This window comes from Ambystoma mexicanum, chromosome 14, assembly GCF_040938575.1.
Source record: "Ambystoma mexicanum isolate Mex_15411 chromosome 14, UKY_AmexF1_1, whole genome shotgun sequence".
Classification (NCBI taxonomy): domain Eukaryota; kingdom Metazoa; phylum Chordata; class Amphibia; order Caudata; family Ambystomatidae; genus Ambystoma; species Ambystoma mexicanum.
In genome coordinates this window covers 521,454,805-521,474,473 of record NC_090940.1, presented here as the reverse complement: position 1 = coordinate 521,474,473, position 19,669 = coordinate 521,454,805, and the positions used below count along the sequence as shown (strand labels likewise).

Sequence of the window (19,669 nt, the reverse complement as noted above, 5' to 3'; positions counted from 1 at the left end):
TTTACGGCACTGCCCTACTTATGAGGCCCTACATTTCTTAATGTAACTAATATTTGTTCTTTACTGCTCTTTTTTAGGAACCTCTGAAATCGGGAAAAAGTGGCAAAAGTGGAAAAGAAGGTCTTGATAACCAGGAACATGAAGTGAGTGATCACTGCTCTGACATTTATTCCCCTGATTTTCAGTTATGGTTTTACAAATTGAACCTTTTGTGAACGATTTCACGCAGTGTAACATCACAACCTGAATTGAAATGATTTCTAAAAATGATATGTAAAAATGAATTGTAGACTGTAAAATGAAAACTCATTTGGACTTTGTGGCCTAGAATAATAAACAGAATTGCCAAAATTCAGATGACTGCATCAAGGTTTTAATTGGTTCTTGCAGTATTTCTGTGTGACTGACATATTTTTTTTAACACTTTTCCAACCTCTTGTTGGCTCATAATTGTGGTCAGAATTGGTAGATCCATTTTTCCACCTCATTTTTGTCTTGCCTTTAGAAACTTAAGGGGTGAACTCCTTTCCAAGCAACGGTGAATTTTTAAGCTCTAGATGTAAGTAGAACAAGAGCAGCACATCTGTGTTTCATTAAGCTGTGTTTCATTGAAGCTGTAAATAACACTGTCAATTAATCCTAGCCTGTGAAAGAGAGCCGGAATTCTGTTCATGGCCCGCAGGCGAGCATAATGTGTCTCAATTCTTTCATTTGCTTTACAATTGTAAGAACTAGATCACTACAAAAAAAACTGCAATGCCCATAAACCACTCGTGTAAGTAAAACCTCTGGCCTGCGTAGAATTAGTCTGTCAGAAGTCACACACAACACTATTGGGCAAGGCAATGATGGAGTGATAATACTCTCCTCTGTGCCATTAACATGTTCTCGACTCTCCGTCGCAGGCTAGGGTTAATGCATTTTATGTCATGGCGGCTTCCTATTATGTACGTTCAAAGCCCTTCTAGCATGGCTCAAGAAGCTTGCACAATAGGCTTAGAAAATAAATAGTGAAATGTACTAGAATTTAGCAGTTTGATGTCCGAGGAATGTTCTACAGCCGACCCTCTGCCCAAAAAGCCTTAGACCGAATTGCCCCATTGGCTGAATGTGCCCCAAACAGTGAAACATCTGTGTCCGGCTGATCCATGTCCCAGTGCACCCACCAAGCCAGTGTTTCAGACGACACTGGCTGAAATAGTTTAAAAAAATAAAGGCACAGTTGATCTGCAGACCCCCTAATTTTTGTGGTTCTCGCTTCATAAGTAAGAAGGCACCGAACAACAACACACAACTGGAAAGATCAGGGGCCCTAACGCTCCCACCCTCTGGAATGACACCAGACGCATCCACATCACCAATTTGGCTCATAAGGCCCGAAGGGATGAATCTGAATTCAACGGCCAACCCCTGAGCATATTTAACACCACATTAACACCACAAAGACAAAAATACTTGCAAGAAGGAGCGGGTGGAGAAACCCAGATCCCTTTCAGTAGTCGGCAGACAAGAGGAGATTCACCCACTGGAAAGCCCTCCATTAAAGCATGCCTGGATGATATAGCCGATCTATAAGTATTGATAGTGCGCTAAGAGAGCAAAGGCGCAAGTCAGCCAAAAGGTTTACTGTATTGTTCCAGCATAAACGGGATCCACATCCCTTAGAATGCACCAGCAAGCTCCCTCAATGTGATTGGGGGTATGATCTGACATTCCCTAGAGTAATCACTGAAAATGTAAATACACAATGCCTTCCACCTCCTCTTTGCTGCAGGAATACATCTGCTGCCCTGGCAAATGGATCTAGCCTCCAGCTGAAGTGACCTTGAAGTGGAGTGTTCAGCCAGGATGTGAAAAGATCCATACCAACAGGGCCCCAAATCCTCTGAAGCCAAAGAAAGCAAGTGTGGTGGAGTCTCCAATCACTCGCTCTCTCCCAATGGCGGGAGTCCTGGTCGGCTGCCAGATTGAGATATCCTGGTAGATATTCCGCCTGTACCTTGATGTACCTGAGGCAAAAATACCAGAACCTGACCATCTGGTCTGAAAGGAACTGGTTCGGATGGTGACCCAGGACAATGACTCCCTTCTCCTGGATGCAAAGGACGCAAATCTCCATAAAGTAAAAGTTCCAAGCTTTTCATAACAAATAAACAACTGCACGAGATCCTCCTGGGGCTAGGCGAATGACTCCCTGCTTCTAGCTGGTTCCCAAATATTCCTTATAGTTTTCAACAAAACTTATAATTATTTCAATGAGAGTTTAACGCACACTGCTTTCTTTGTACCCTTTTTACCCTTTGTTTGTCCTCACTGGAACATCAAAGATGCTCCCTGAGTGCCTCTCGAGTCTCCAGCAGCACACTCTTGCAGATCTGCCAGGGGAATTGCAGTACAAAGTCATTTACTACTTTCTCTGCTTCTTCACGATTTACAGTCTCAAATCTTCCCGGACCCCTCCCGGACTGGTATTTGTTCCTGTTACATTCTCCTGGGGAACTCTACACTGGTTTCGCCAAGGGTCGCAGGTCTTCTCCCTCTGCTTCAACTTCTTCTTTGATGCTTCTTCTGTGGCCTGCTTCTCTCTGCGGCCAATTGTTGCTGATGGTCTCGGTGCAGTTGTCGGACCGCTCGGTCCACCCATGACAGGTCACACTACCACTACAGTCTCTTGTAAGCCGCACATTTTCCTACATGGCTTTGCTCTAGGCTACGGTAGATGCTCTCAGCACCATTGTCAGACCGGATGGTCCTCCTACTACAGGTCTCGCAACTACCTTTCTGTCTCTCCAGGTTTACTGTGTTGGTTCCCAACCAACTCGCAAGACGCTTCTCGGGCGAATGTTAGTCTCTTTCACTTTGGAGACGTGCATCGCTGAAGTCTCCCGACATGGCCTCCTGGCTCCAGAGAGCAAGGTCAAGATGTCGGGTGTTTGGTGTTGTTGGTCAGCCATAGGAATTCAGTCTTGAAAGGGGTTGAGCTTCAAGTAAGCAGTGGACATCCACAACGGGATCAATGTGAGGCAGGCCTTGAGCCTGTGGATATCTTCGTTAAAGGATATCTTGAGCTAAAGCAGACTGTCCTCTGCGTATTGGTGGATGTGGATGTTGTCAAGAGAGGAGGGATCTGAGTGGTTCCATGTAAAGATTGAAGATGCCAGGGGAACAGATGGATTCTAGCGTTACTGCACAGGTGAGGGTAGAGTTGGTGATCTGGAGGAATCAATTTGTACAAACTGGTGGTGAATAGCAAGGTATGATTTTAACCAGCTCAGGACGTTCTCACTGATCCCCCACATGCATTAATATAGATTGTCGGTGAGTGTCTGGCGGTATACTTTGTCAAATGCGGCTTAGACTTCAAGAAGAACCAACAGGCAAGGATGACGCTCATCGAGGTTTTTAAGGGCATTGTCGATCTCCTTGGTGGTAGTTTCTCTACTGCATCTGGGACTGAAGCCACATTGGTAGGACTGAAGGAGGTGGTTGGCTTCGATGTGTTGGAGGTGTTGCGTGGCTTCTGCTTTCTCAAAGAATTTACCTAGAAAGGAAAGATGAGTGATGGGGCAGTAGTTGCTGAGGTCATCTGGGTCCAGTGTTGAGAATTTGTCCGGTCTTAATGGCCAAGGGGAAGAGGTGCCTTAAGTTATGAAGGCTGTTGATGATTGTCAGGTAAGGCAGGAGTGCTCGAGTCGGAAGGTTCTTGAGTATGGAGCCACTCAGAAAGCACAGCAAGCTAAGCGCTCGCCCCTCATATCTGTGTGCAGGTTGCTGTGGCAGGTTTGAATCCAGGCAGGGTCAACTCAGCCTTTCATCCTTCCGAGGTCGATAAAATGAGTACCACTCTGTGGGATAATAATGTCTTGTGTTATTTGAGCGCTCTGAAACCTATTGGTTTGTAGCAGTCTATAAGAAATAGATTATTATTATTATTATGTATGGTGATGAGGTTGATGATGTCTGCTGTATGGCTGATTGCTGAGCAGACATTGGCAAGCATCAGTTTCATGGAGAGTTGGATGATGGACTGCTGATGGTGACACCGGTGAGGTTGCTGCGTTGCAGTGGGCCAGGATGATGCTGGTGAGCGTCGTGGTTGCCGATGTGTGGTGATTGTAGGGATGTGCTGTTTGAGCGAGGGGTGAAACACATATTCGTTGGAGCTTATCTGATTTAAGAGAAGCAGGGGTTCTAGGCCTGGGTCTTTTTGGTCCATACAGGAATTACCATTTTCTTGGTGTGCCCTTTGCTTTGGATCTGTACAGGCGCATTATAAATGACTTATGATATCATATCAAGTCAAGGCTAAGAGTTAAGAAAGGAAAGCAAGATATGGGGCTAAGCAGGTGGGTGGGGCTTATGTCAAGTGACCAAGATCGACTTGCACCTGCTCACCAATTTAGCAGGAAGTACAGGAAAAGGCGAGGTCTCATGGATGCTATGGAATAGCGAGCTGGCCACCACTGCCTCCAGTATGCTGAATGCGCTCATGAGTTCCTTCCTGATAAGATTGAGGTTTCTGGGAGGCAGAGAGTCTCCATCCTGGAGTCTATCATAAATCTCCAAAACTGCATCCTGTGGGGCAGAACCAGATCACATTTCTAAAAATATATGTCCAACTCCGGGGACTGCAGTAAGTGAACCACCAAACTGGCATGGGTGTGAGTGGTTTGCAGGGAATCGCTCATGATGAGAATATCATACAGATAATGAACATTCTGCCCCAGAGAAACTCTGCTACTGTCAGGAGCAATTTAATAAAGTCCTTGTGGATGTGCCCTGGGAAGTGGCCTGTTACGCCTGCCTACTCTGATATGCTCCTTTCACATTGTGCCTTTGGACTTTTGCAACGCTGCAACGTCTGCTGCTTCTGCTGTTATTACGGGCTGCTTGTCCCCGCCCCTTAACACTGCATCTCTACAAAAAGGCACGCACGCAAGTGCCCTGTGAAGGGCCCGTTGCTCCGGTTGCGATGGCTTGCAGGCGGCAGGGGTCCCATTATTATACTTCTGTTATATCCCTTTTCTTGTCTTCTGTGTGAATTTACACTCAATTTTCGTGATTTATATGCGGGTGATAAAATGTTCAAATCAATCTGAAACTGCATTGTGACTCTGTAACTGTTCGAACGACCGGGCGTATACCGATCGATTGCTTCCAGGTCTGTTGGGCTTTCTAGATAAAGAATAATTAAAATCTGAAAAATGCAGTCTGGACCGCACACGCAAAGCGTAAATTTACAAGGGGCGCGGATGTTTGATGACATCCTATCCACATCCCTCGTCTTCACACCCATAAAAAGCACAATGCGACTGGCATTAACAATGCCACTCCCGCCATTAACCCCTGTTTTTAGCGACTACCTGATGCTGGAACAAGAAGAGAGCTCTGGGTGGGGAGATGGGTGGGGGCCACTCAGAATGTATTGGAACTGTCTTTTTTGGACACTCCACCCACATTTCAGTCAGGGGAGGTCACGTTACTTGCCCGATCTCAGTATCCACTGGGACAGGAAGAAGGGATGGACGATGTAATTCCCCTGGCTCAACCCAAGTTAGACCAAGTGGGGGAAAGGTGCGATTGCAGGACACTGAGGTGCTTCTCCCAATATTGTCGGAACTAAAACTTCATACCTCTTGCCTGAATGATATAAGTGTGTTTTTGGGAAAACTCTCAAATGCAGTAATTGGTATTGAGAAGAGGGGAGTCACACCTGACACTGCACCAATACTAGAGGGGCATATTCAGGAACCCTCTATTCCCGACCCTAACAGTGCACGGTTAGCGTCCTGCCCTTCTCTTAAATTGGTGCCAGGTGGCGTCCAGAGTACCAGGGATCGAGTACTATGGATCTGAACCAAGATAAACCTTGTTCCATATCCCAACCTCCCTTAAATGAAAGGAAAACGAATAAACATTCCCACAATCAATATCCACCTCTGAATAAAGACGGGGGGAAAAAACTGTCACAGAGAAACTGGAGGTCTCTGGTAAGAGAGGAAGCAGGGGAGACTGATTCCTTTGGGGGGGATTGGATGCTGAGTCTGAAGTAGAATCAGTGATCGACATGGGGAGGGAGAGTTGGCAACTAATAATTTATCAGAGGATATGAATCATAAAGGGTAAAAAAACAAAAAAAAGGTACATTCTAAAAACATGAATCCCAATTTAGCTGGAAAGCTTGATAAATGTAATCCTCAGCAGAATATGGAGCAGAGGGGAAATCAAACAACAGATAAAGGGCTATACCATCTATTTACTAAGAAAGTTAGCAATCTACTTAGCTCACCAATGCCTTCATTGCCCCCATATATGACATGATATGATAGGTTATTTATAACGCGCTTAATACCCAGAGGTTTCTAAGCGCTGACCCAGGGATCGAACCTGTGTTGCTCCGTGTCGTCTTGCTTCCAAAGCGAGCACGTTGCCACTGAGCTATGCTCCCAAGGTAAAGTCCTTTAATTAATAATATGCAGATTGGACCTACTACCTTTGAGGAGGTTTTTCATGAACAGATTGGGTCCCCACACGCGTCCAGTGAGACACAGCGTTCCAAGCCATTGTCAACAGAAGTGTTACCGAGGGCTCCTTTACGTTTACAGGGACATGGGATGAATGAAGAAAAGATGAGAGAAATGATGAGACTGAAAGTGTAAAAGGTATTGGAAAAAACTCCTCACTAAAGGCCTTTATTAGATGAGCTATTGCACAGATCAACTATTGCACAGATGATCTGATCTGCAGCAGTAAACATGGAAAATGCCCCTGCCTTGGGGGTGCCGGAGCTCCAAAGAATTGAGGGATCGGAACAGGTACTAATGTGAAAATACAAGAATATGTAACTCCAGAGGTCTCATCTGGGACGGTTCCTAACTCAATATTCCAGAGGAATTTAAAGTCCATTCAGTGGCGTTCGGGTCTCTAATGCAGAGGATGAACATAGCTGGAGGATGTTAGCTCTTTCATTAAGGGATTCTATTTCCCAGTTAAAGTCCCTGAAACAAGATCTTTAACCACACTAACTATACTAACGATATTATATTAGTCTCATGGAATTCCAGAGGGATGTCTCATCTTTCCTCTTCCAGTGAGCTGTGTTTGAAATTAACCAAGTGCAACAGTGTGTGTATTCAGGAATCCTGGATGACTACTGAATTGTATCTTGATGGTTTTGATTGCCGGTCTCAGCTTGCAAAAAGAGGTGAAAGGGGTGCAGAGACAGGAACACGAGAGACAAGTGACGGATAACATACATGAAACACAAGACATTAGAGCAGATATAGAACTGGGCAGGAAGTATTATATGTTTTACTTAAAGATGTAAGTTTGGAAGCTATCTCTCTTCTTTGGGGAGTTATTGCAGTGGTTTTGGAGCTAAAAATGGCTCATTCTGTTTCCTACATCCTTATTGTAAACATATATTGGAATCCGGTGCAAGATTTCATTTATACCACCAGGGAGTTAGTCTCCCCTGGATATATCCATTCACAAACTAATGGGCTGGCCTAAGCCATGCCTCCAATGCCACAAAAGGCATATATTACATACAGGTTTTGGAGGCCACCCAGTCAGGCTGGCCCTAATAAACCGCCAAGCACTCGGGCTCACCTACAGGGTTTGTGTATTGGCTTGTCTAGATTTAGTTCTCACCCTAAACGAGTGCAAACCACTACAGATGGTGTAGGTCTGAGCTCATGTAGGTACAGTGGCCATTTCATGGGCCAAAACAAAGTGGGCAAGAGTAGGGCTTACACAATATTAGTACTCCAATGGCAACCAACATTATATATTGGGCTACTAATGCAGACAAAAAAGCTGTATTCCTGGTGAAGCCAAAGTAAATTACAACTGCCACAAGCCTACTCCACAAAACAATTGTAAGGGTGATATAATCACCCTATGACCAAAATGTGGTTCTTAAAAAGAGCACTCCCATCCGAGAAGGCATATGGGCTAGCATAGGGCAACCTTAAAAGGTTTGCATTGGCAGGGGGACTTCCAAAGAAGACTCTTACCACAAATATAATACAGAGAGCATAGAAAAAGGAACGCATAAAAAAAGAAAGTTTTGTGTGCTCATAAAATGGAATACACACCCCCCAAAAATGAATTCTGTTCTAACACTCTTTGGGTTCTTTGAAAGCATCATGAAGTTGACATAGGCAACTGAACTCAGGTTTGCTCTTTATACTTTTATTAAAACAAAAGGAGGGTTGGAAAAAGGCCTAACCTGCCCTATGCTAAGGTGGGAGTACCCTACCTAAACGAAACTAAGGATAGTCCATGTCAGGATGTCCATAGTAAATGTCTGTCTGTGTTCAAAACATACACTTGCCCTCACATCGATTTGTATACAGTGTAGTATGTAAGGATGTCAGCTTCAAAATCCTATGTGTTCAAATAACAGTTCCAAGCTTCTTCCTGCTCTTGTTTGAAAAGGATCTCCATTCCCCACGATTCAAGATAGTTCACAAAGCCCCAAAAGGAGCGGGGGGCTTCCCGTCTCCAAAGCTTCGGGATAGTTCACAAAGCACCAAGGGATTTCAAGTCTTTCAACAATTTCAAAAAGTTAAATTCTTCAATTTCTGTTCACACAAGGTTTCCTTAAGATTCACCCACAAGCTCTGTTGCAGATATTTCAAGTGGCATTTCCATAGGTGGGTGTCCTCAGTCTAGGCACAGTTACTGGATCACACAGTCCACCCATTACAGGTCACTCAACCGACACACCTAACTTGTTTCTCCTTCACCTGCACGTTGCCACGGTTTCATCTGGATTTAGTTCATGCTCATTTCACATCCTCTTGATGCTTCACCGTGACTTGTTTGCCACTATTCACATGTTGCACTTTCACATACTCTTGTGGCACTTGTTCTCTCAAAACACCCAGTTCCTTTATGTTCATAAAGCTCTGGCCAATGCTTGTTCTTTCAAAACACATAGTTCCTTCATATTCATATGGCTCTGGCTAAAACTTGTTCTTTCAAAGCACACAGTTTCTTGATATTCATAAGTTTCCACAAAACTGCTTTCATTCGGATCGGTATTCCAAAAGTGTGCGCTGTGTGTTTCCGTGAAGCAGTGAAGGTAGAGCCAGCCTGTTTGGAGTGTTTTCTGAGTCTGTCTGCACGTTCTACTGATTGCCTAGAGGCAGTTCTTAACGCTAACCTACGTGGAGCGCACGGTGTGCGCTGTGCGTTTCTGTGTTCCCGTGGGTTGGTGGGGTTGGGTCTGCTGGTTCACATTCGACTGGCAATCCCACTCGTTATTCACCCTGCCTTCACAGGATTCGCTTGGCATGGCTGGGCTTGGAAGATACAGTTTCTTTCTCCTTGCTTAACAAGACTTTCTTTGCTGCTTTATGGTGTACGGTTTGCGAAGTGGGAAACGTACCATGGGCCAGGAAACCGAGCCGTTGGAGGCGCTAGAGGACGAAAGAGCTGATCATATCGTCTCGCCTTAGTTTGACACCGGTGAGTGAAGCAGCAGGAAATAAATTGGGGTTATCAACTCCTGTCATGCGGCCTATGCAGTCATTTTCAGTTAAACCCAAGGCAATTGGTGAAGTTAAGTCTTCTTTGTCTTCTTGGAATACTGCTATGAAGAATCGACGTGAGGGCTCTTGCTCTCCGAGTCACGTTGATCCGGAAGATGTGTGTGATTGTGCCGACTCTAACTTTGTGTCAGATGTCCCGATATTGGCACCCATGATTTAGTCTGAGATGGCCAAAAGGGTTCACTTATCTTTGGGCGCCCGATCATTACAACTTTGTGCTGGCAGTCCTGGTATCCTGGGGAGTGCGATGGAGGAGGTTCAGTTGTATAAACCTACTAATAATTTAACAACAGTCTCATTCTCCCAGTGTGAAAGATCTGCGATAGACTTTCAAGGTTCCCCGAATCAAGTTCAAGCCCAAATTTTTTTTAACCAGCCAGGCCCAACTTCATCTAGGTGCTCATCCCTTACGAGTCATGTTCTTTCAACACATACCCAAGCTCAGCAACTTTCTTTATTAAATTATAATAATGACCATCATCTGCATCAGGAAGATCCTGTAATAGATGCCTTTTCCTTTCCGGTTCTGTCTAGGATCCTTGACACTATGGACAGAGGCCACGATCACACACTGCATAAATGTAACTATATTGAAGGTTTTATTATGAATTCTAGCATTTGCTGTGTGAACCGAGATAAATGCTGCGCCAATTGTACTCACTGGGTTGTTAACCCTGTTTTGATTGCTTGTCAAACATTACTTTTGGAGTCATTCTCTGCTCCTGGAGGATTGGTAGTGTAGTTAGAGTTGGCTCAATTAGTTTCCCTAGCTGTGCCTGCCTCGCCATTGATCGCTTTACCAAATGCTCCGGATTGCCCCACCTGTGATACTTGTGAAATTGTGTCCAGAAGCTTGATTCCAGTGGAGATTGGATCCCATGCTGAGGCTGTGCCACCAGGGGATGCCTTGCCCCCCTAGAACATGCAGCCAAAAAGAAAAAAAAAGTCTACAAATGGGAAGAAGGTAAATATGTTGCTGGGTCACAATAAAAAGGCTTCTTTAAAATTCTTGCGTTCTATTAAGGCCCAGAACTGACTTTTTTCATGAGGACTGATTCCTTGGACTTGATTGCCACTCCTGAGAATGTCTCTGCAATTCCTGCTATGTCAAGCTCGGCGTACAGGTGTAAAAAGGGAAAACGTAATGATCGCCTTCTTGTGAGCGGTGCAAATGAGCGTCTATCTATAAGGTATGTAACTAACTATAATGCATCGATCAAGGTTTACTTAAAAAGTAGAAGTGTCGCAGGTTCTTTGGAATTAAGCTTACTTACTACTTATTCAGTGGAGTCTGAAGAACAAGATATAGATAAAATGTCTTGTGTGACCCATGAACCTTTGGTTGCCGAACCTGTGTTGGTGATACGGCAGGAGAGGGTCTCATGTAATCCATCTACCTCATCTACTGCCCTAGCCCCAGTATCATTGCAGCTGACAGCTTTCTATTTTTGTCCCACCTATCCATGTGGCTCAAGTAGTAATGGGGAATCTGGTAAAGTTTCAGACCTTATAAGAAAGTAGGATGACTGCCACGAGGCAGGCTCTTCCAACCAGTACGACAAAGTATAACTCACGGGCTCCCAAAGGCCTGAACATGGCCCCTGTATTTCACTTACCGCATAAGGGGGAGTAGATGCTGTAAAACAGATGGCTAACTTGCCTGGGTCATTTTTGGAATCGGGGGGACTATTTGTTTTATGTATTCCTTAAACATACTTTTAAGGTTAATGGGTCTTACCCATTAAATCGTCAATATATTCTGGCGTGGTTTAGAGAAATTCTAACTTTTTTTCCTTGACATTTCACAGGTTGATGTGGTAAAAGTGGGCTTTCATTCTCGAATTATTAAGTCTTGTCTTGGCTGAATCAACATGTTTGAAAAATATAGGTCACCACCTGACAGAAGTATTGGAAGATACACTTCCAGATGTACATATGGAAGAAGTAGGTGGTATACCAGACGTAATCCACGTGAACCCCTGACTAATAATGTTACATTTTATACTGCAAGTATAATTGGTGCAGGGTCCATTAACGCTGACCTACGCTCAGTCGTGTATGATTGGCACACATAATAATTTCTTTGCATGAGTACAATTTGGCAACAAGGGGTTCTAATTGATATACTTCTATCGGGATCATCTTGTGGAATACGCATGGTTTTAACCATTTTCGTACTAATGTGGTACTCTTTCACCAGATTGTCACGATAGTTCACACCATTCGACTACCACTCACTCCCCCTATGACAACAGATGCTCAAAAAGCCACAACCACCCTGCACCCAACTCGTACCTTGCTAACAGGCATATTACCTGACTACAAGACAGTACCTGCACCGCTGCGCTATCAACTCGGCGCCATTCCATTGCCACCTGTTCTGCCGATTGTTAAGAAGGATTTCTGAACTCTGACCAGGAGGGACACAGGTTCAGAAGGCCAACCTAGTTTCTTGGAACAGGGTAACCTCTGGACAAGCCAGACCAATCAGGGTAGCTATGGCAGGCGGTCAAGACTAAGTCTCAAGAGGGGTGAGGGTGACTGAAAGACCTCAATGAGCACACAAAGCAAGGACACTTAACAAATTCCTCCAGACAGGTGTTATATTAAAAATATAGACACATTTATTACAAGGCCTTCGTAACATAGACCATAGCAAAGAATAACAGTAATATCAAAGTAAAACAATACATCACAATCAACACAATATATATACAAGACCATAGGGGTCTCAAGGATTATAAGCACGAAATATGTATACCTCCTAGATGGGGAGAAAAACAGACAGTGCAGGTAATCTTTAGACCCAGTTCGACATCAGAAATACACCTAACTAAGAGGTAGTCCAAATCCTACGAAGAGAGGAGCCTATTGCTCAAATAGTACATGCACGCGTTTGTGCCAATGGACAAAACAGGGTCTCTGCAAGGGTCTCTAGCAGCTCCGGAAGGTGGATGAGGCGATGAAGAACAAGTTCCCAGTATTCAAGCAGGACCTCCACTTGAGGGCAGAGGCAGGTTGAGAGTGCGAGATGGAGTCGCTATTTCGCAATGGAAAGGAAAGGGGCCCTCAGGGGCCACTTTGTGCATAAAAATGGGCACCTGCCCTAGGGGCCACCAGTTGGGGTAAGGATTTCTCACCGGTCCCCGACGCAGGCAGACCCAAACTTCGTCAGGACGTCTTGACACTGTGGAGTCTCAGAGATACAGCGAGGATTCCCAAGCGGGACAGTGGTGATTTCTCCGCTATGGGAGGAGGAATCGGCCCATCTCCACTGCAGCAGGCTTCAGGGGAAAGGGGGTCACAAATGCACCAAACTTGCACAGCTCGTTGCCCCAGCAGGGCAACACGGTAACCGCGTTTACTCCGGTCCGGGCGCAATCGTCTCACTTCAGACCTGGCAATGCCAAGTGTATGAATTCGGTGTGAGGGTGCCGTGGACACAGAGAAAGTAGTATACCATGTTTCGAGGGCCTCCTCAAAACGGCGGCGGTATCAGAGCAAACGTCCCGTGTAAACTGGTCAGCCCACTGGTTGGCCCAGGGACACTTCCGAAGAGGCTTACTTGCAGGGTTTGTTGAGGCTGCCGAGAATAGTTGTGCAGGGGACGGGAGTTCCTAATTTTCTTGTTAGGAACAACCATTTCTTGTTCGTGTATATCCAACCTAGATGCCAAGGTTGAGTCTTTGCCCCCGCACCTCAAAAATTCCACATTTCATCCTCTAAAATGCTAAAAATACCTCTCTAGGTACTTACCAGAAAAGCAGTAATATATGTGTGCCCTGATGTTTTTCCGTTTTGTTATTTTCATCAAGGATAAAGCCAGGTGCAATAACATCCAACTAGCACTATCGAATAAAATAGCCCACCTACAAGCTAAAATAGTGTCAAAAAAGCTAGCCTTGCCACCAAAGACCACTCTAGTAGTAAAAAGAGCTCTACCATTCCTGACTGCCCTTCCTTCCACTTCTCCCCAGTCACTGAGGATGAAGTGTTAAACATAATTGCCAGCCTTAAACCTTCAAACTGCCAAGGTGACCTATGCCCTGCCTCAGTCATTAAGGACGGAGCCCAAGACCTAGTGCCTTCATCACTTCGCTGATTAATTCCTCCTTTAAAAACTCATCTGGATCTTAGACCACCAGGGGGCGCAGAAGGCAATGGCTGCCTGAACCTCGGCTCCCGCCTCGAGGTGCCAAATATGATGATTTAGAGCAATCCCAGTAAATCGTTTAACCGAAAAACACCCTCTTTGAGCGAAGAAGGTCCTATGGAGAGAGGTTGCCCGGAAAATAAATGAAGAAGAACCTAGAAACCAAGACGGTAACAGACAGCCCACCCCCCACCAACAAGGGCCTGAAACGCAGTAAACAGAGAGCCCCAGCAGATACTGAGGTGACCCTGTTGACCTGGGCGGCTGTAAGCGGGACCCGAGGGGTGCCTGGGTCTGCAGAAGAGCGTGCGGACTAGAGACGGATCCCATGGAGGCGCCCAGTGATCTCCCCGTAGCCGGCAGCAGGGGCCCCTGCGGTGCGTTGCGGGGACAAGGAGCGAAGCCCAAGAAGAAAGACCGAGATCGGGGTGAGTGAGGAGTGGGTCCCATGGCGGATCGGGATGCGGCCCGAATGAGGAGGAAATCCGGGACGCCCAGCCAGGTGCGTGAGGTCGCGGGGAGAAGCGGGCTGCGGATGTGTGGGGAGGGGATGCAGCGGTCCCCTTGCCGAGGAGTTTACAGCCTGGGGGTGGAGGAGGCCCGCCCATAGCAGGAAGAACGCCGCTGGAGGAGTTGCATCGGGCCGGATATAGTCAGCGCTGCTGACCTGGGGCGGCTTTGCGGTACGTTGGAGATCGGAGTTAGCCGGCACGGACAGCACCGGGGAGTTCCCTGGAAGGTTCCTCCCTTCCCACTCCGTGGCGGTGTCTGGAGGTTGGGGCTTCCAGCTTCCATGACCGGGAAGAGAGGCACATATAGAAAATCCACAGAGGGGCAGGGAGGGGGGCCCAGTGAATTGAACAAAACCCCAACACAAAGAAAATCCCCAAAAAGAGGTGCAAGACCAGCTCAAAAAAGAGTGGGCCGGCACATGTGATTCCATCCTGGCGGCCAGAGACTGATAATTAAAACCGGGGTCCCGGACATAGTACCAGAGGGCATGGACAAAGGATATCAGCAGCACTCCATGCAGGGACCCATTCACGAAGGGGTCACCTGCACTCTGTGAAACTGCCAAGACTGCAGGGGATAATACACCCGCCAATTATATGATCATCTCAGAGTGGGAAATCGGTGAAATTGCCCCCACAAACAGAATGCATACTAGCAAGACATCCTAGGGGCAACAGCTGAGAACCCACAATCAGGCCTGAAAAGGTGCCAAAATTGGAGGCCCACTCATTGTGAAAGTGGGAGGGCCAAACTTTGCAAATCCAAAAGAGGCGCCAACACTTGCAGCGCTTCAAAAGTGCTGAGAACTGAATAAGGTTCCAGGAGGCGAAGGAAACTCCCATCTAAGTGGGTGAAGGTCTAGAACACACCAGGGCGCAGTGGCAGTTAATGGGAAAACCGAGAGGCCCCCGCTAAGCGGTAAGGCTAACCTGGTGAATAGAACGAAAACGTGAAACCCATAGATACATGTATGGGACAATTGAAAAGCTGCAAAAGTACAGAAGCACACCGGACATTGGCTTGCAATCTCTAATTAAAGAACCAGATATAATGGCCTCAGCAGCTACCAAAGAGGACATAGGAGGAATAATGGCAGAAATAAAAGCATTGTGCTCTGACATCCAAACCTCCATCTCTGAGCTGCGAGGAAAGGTGGAAACAATGGAGAGTAAGGTCAAAAATCTCGAGCACAACCAAACTAATATGGACCTGCTTGAAATGATCCTTAATGCTCGAATGACGGACATTGAGCTAAAAGAGGAGGAATTGGTGCTCAAGATAGATGACATGGAAAACAGAGAGCGAAGACTGAACCTGAAAGTTCTTGGTGTCCCGGAAAAGGACGTAGAACCCCCCCACCAAGTGGAAAAGACAGTTTAAGACAAAGTAAACCAATTATTTGAAGAAGAGGGGGGGAAGCAAGTGTCCATTGAAAGAGCACACAGAGGGGGGAAGAGCATATGCGAAAGGGCCCCGCTCGATATTCGTGAAATTCCTGCGATGCAAAGAAAGAACAGAAATTTTAACCAGGGCGAAACAGAAGCAGGAGATTGCTTTCAATGGTGCCAGAATCAACATCTTCCAGGACAAATTGTACCCTTGCTAGAAGGAGAGCTTGCAGACCTCTCACTTCCTGGTTGACTGATCACTCCATTCGCTATAGATGTGGATAACCTTTTGACTTGACCTTCGAATATAAAGGAGAGGACTACGGGATTACAACACCGGAAGAGGCAAAGCAAGTCCTGAACAATCTGGAAAATCTCAATGTCACCAGGGGTCCCACTGGCCCCTCAAGCTCTCACCCATCCCAAGAGAATGACACAACAGGCCTGCCACAGAGGCAGAAAAGGGGAAAAGGAGGAAGAAAGTTCTTCAAACCGAATCCAATTTCTCCACCGAAGCCCCCGTAATATAAGAGACGTTAAGAAACTCAGTCGCCACACTGAGAAAAGCTAGGTCGACCTCAACCATAATCACTCCAGAGGTGTAATGAGATTAAGGTAAAAGGTATACATTAGGATCAGATTCTACCCTCATAGAGGCCAGAGCTATAACCCTGGGTGGCCCTCAGTTAAAGGAGGGCGTCTCCAAGTTAAGGTCCGGTGCAGCCATAAATGGCTCTGGTCCAGTTTCGAAGTTCAACTAGTTGCACGGTTAAGGGGGGGAGCAAGATCTAGAGGGGAAGGGGGAGGGGGAAAATAGTTGGTGCGGAAAAGTGAAAGAGGAAGCCTAGGAAGGAGGGACAATCCAGCAACACATTTACACGAGAGTGCATCATCACCCAATGGGATGGAATGCATCGTAAGGGGAATGGGAAGCAACCACGTTCATCCAGGAAATACCAATATAAAAGTATGCTCACTAAATGTTAAAGGGCTCAATTCGCCCTCTAAGAGATCCCTGGTAGTAAGAGAATTTGATAGAGCGGAACTGGATATATTATTTATCCAAAAAACCAGACTAAAGGCTGGGGAGGAGCGGATGCTCAGGGGCAAATTGGTGGGCCAAGCATTCTGGGCATCGGGGAAAACTAAAAAGGGGGGAGTGGGGATTATATTAAGCAAAAGACTTAGACTAGAGCACCCGACAGTGGAGCGATTCCCAGAAGGCAGACGACTAATACTCCGGGGCGCTTTAGGACCCATTCAAATAATGTTAGTGGGAGTTTATGCACCCAATCAAGGGCAAGGTTCATTTAATGACAGTGCGCTGGCCTCCCTGAAGGGGACGGGCTGCGACCTAGTAATAGTGGGAGGAGACTTGAATGCATGGGCAGACCACCACATGGACAGGCAACAAACGAGAGTGAAGAGCAGAAGTGCTGCAAGGGAAGAACAGGGTAGATTCGCAGACACTCTCAGGAGGGAGGGGCTAATGGACATCTGGAGGCACTGCAATCCAGGAAAAAGGGGCTATACATTTAAATCAAAGGTGCATGGGATCTTTACGAGGATTGATTACCTGCTGGTTGATAAAAAAAATTAATCCAGGGTGCATAACTGCACAATCCGGCCGGTCGCCTGGTCCGACCATGATATGGTGATAACGCTCCTAGAATTGGAGGGGCTGGGCCACAGGAATACAAGATGGAGGTGTAACTAATCCCTATGGCGGGACAAAACTATGCCCATGACCTCCGTAAGGAGATAGAAGAATACTTCCAAATCAATAATAATGGGGAGGTGACCACAAACACGGTATGGGAGGCTGGGAAAGCGGTGTGGAGGGGGCATCTCTTCAGAGAAAGGGCGAGACGGAAGAGGTAGCACAAACAGTTCGAAGATAAGCTGAGGAAGGAAATAGCAGAAGCAGAAGGGAGGCTACACACACCGGGAATCTACCGTGCAGATCAATTTGGAACCCTTTAAAGGAAAAGGGAAAAACTGAAGGTTCTGGGAGAGGGAGATGTAATAAGAAAGTTGAAACTTCTAAAACAGTCCTTCTATGAAAAGGGGGATAAGGCTGACAGAATGCTAGCCTCCAGGTTGCAGGCTCAGAGGGCGGACAGATGGGTGGAGGCCATGATGACGCGATAAGGGTCCCTTTCACGTGTGCCACAAGAAATAGCGGGAGAGTTTGCAAACTTTTATGAAAAACTATACACGTCAGCGGGGGATCAGGGGGGTAGGGAGATGAAGGAATACATTGAAGCATCAGGCCTCGATCACCTTACAGAATCCGAGCAAGCCTTCCTAGACTCAGTTATAACAGAGGAAGTCAAGCAAGCTATTAAAAGACTCCCTCCAGGAGGTGCCCCTGGGGAGGGCGGGTTCACTCTTGGGTTCTATAAGCATTTTACAGACACGCTTGCTCCCCAGATGGCTGCTCTGTTTAATCATATAAGAGAAACTGGTCAAGCCCCTACCTCATTGTCCGCAGCCGACATAGTAGTGATACCGAAGGAGGGAAGAGACCCCACGTGTTGTAAGTCCTATCGGCCAATATCACTCCTGAACGCGGATGCTAAGATATACACCAGAGTGCTGGCAACCCGCTTGGAGGACATTATGCCCCGCCTGGTCCACCCGGATCAGGTTGGCTTCATAAAGGATAGACTGGGGTCAGACGTGATGCAGAAAACTCTTGACATTATGGCGCATACAAGATACCTAGAAGGGAACCATGCCCTGTTCAGCATGGATTCCGAAAAAGCTTTTGACAGAGTTCAATGGGAGTTCCTGTGGGCTGTCCTGAGCAATAGGAGATTTGGGGAACTGGTTATAGGCGGAATCCAAGCTATGTACAATAACCCAAAAGGAAGGGTGGTGGTCAACAACTCAATATCAAGAGAAATCATCCTGTCACGTGGCACCAGGCAGGGCTGCCCCCTGTCACTGCTCCTATACGCCCTGTCGATGGAGCTGCTGGGGAATAATGTCAGAGGGGAAAAGACCATTAGAGGAGTCTTCGTGGGTGAGGTGGAATACAAGCTGGAAATGTTTGCGGAAAACATCCTCCTTTGTTTGGCAAATCCACAAACAGACGTCCCAAAGGTGTTGGAGGTTATCCGTAACTTTGGTAGGTGGGCCGGGTTGAAAGTAAACCCTGAAAAAACGACCATTTTCTTATACAAGGATGTAGAACACTGCAACTGAGACTCTTCTACAATGGGAGGCATCCCGATAGCTCAGCATACTCTGCGATGCCTGGGTATCCACATCACTAGATCCCCCGACAAATTATATGACTCCAACTTACCCCCACTGGTGACCGATATTACAAAGGAACTTTCCAGATGGGGCAAAATGACTATATCATGGCTGGGGCGGCTAAATGCCATGAAAATGGTAATGCTCCCTAAGCTACTATACCAATATCAAATGCTCCCCATTGCCATACCAGGGGCCCACTTTGCAGTAATAAAGAAAATATTACTCAAATTCCTCTGGCAAGGGAACAAGCAGAGGATATCTTATGCTAGGCTGACCCAGCCCAAAGAAAATGGGGGGGGAGTGGGATTCCCTGACATGTACACACACTATCGTTCAGCCCAATTCAGGGCCTTAGTCCCGCACCTATGTGGAGACCAACAAAGACAGTGGGTGGCCATCGAGAATCACAGACCGGTGTCGTTAGGGGAATGGTTGTTGGCTCCAAAGCACGCTTTCCCGAAAAGTGTCATCAATCATTTTGCAATGGGTTCCCTCCTGAAACTGTGGTGGCGGAAAAGTGAGATGAAAGGGCTCACCACCTGGCCTTCGCCTATGAGCTGCATATGGGCCCCTCCGATCAGGGACAGTATAATGGACCCGTTACGGTTTCAGGACTGGTATGAAGCAGGGCTGGAAAGAGTGGACCAGTTAATAAAACCCAAGGGGGTGCATCTTGATTCAGGACTTAGAGGCAGGCCTACAGAGGGGGCCGCTAGAGGTGTTCGAATTCCTTCAACTGAAAGGCATCCTGACTGCAAAGAAATGGAATGACAGTAACTTGAGAGATC

General features: G+C 46.5%; 1 protein-coding gene across 2 annotated transcripts in view; it reads left to right on the top strand.

Moving 5' to 3' along the window:
* The window catches only part of PPP2R5C (protein phosphatase 2 regulatory subunit B'gamma), a 1,570,607-nt gene that overhangs the window by 121,330 nt on the left and 1,429,608 nt on the right, over window positions 1-19,669 (top strand). For both annotated transcript variants that reach the window (XM_069637762.1, XM_069637761.1), the window contains exon 2: window positions 78-143. In XM_069637762.1, the coding sequence (XP_069493863.1) occupies window positions 78-143 (66 nt within the window). The remainder of the gene's footprint in view (window positions 1-77; window positions 144-19,669) is intronic.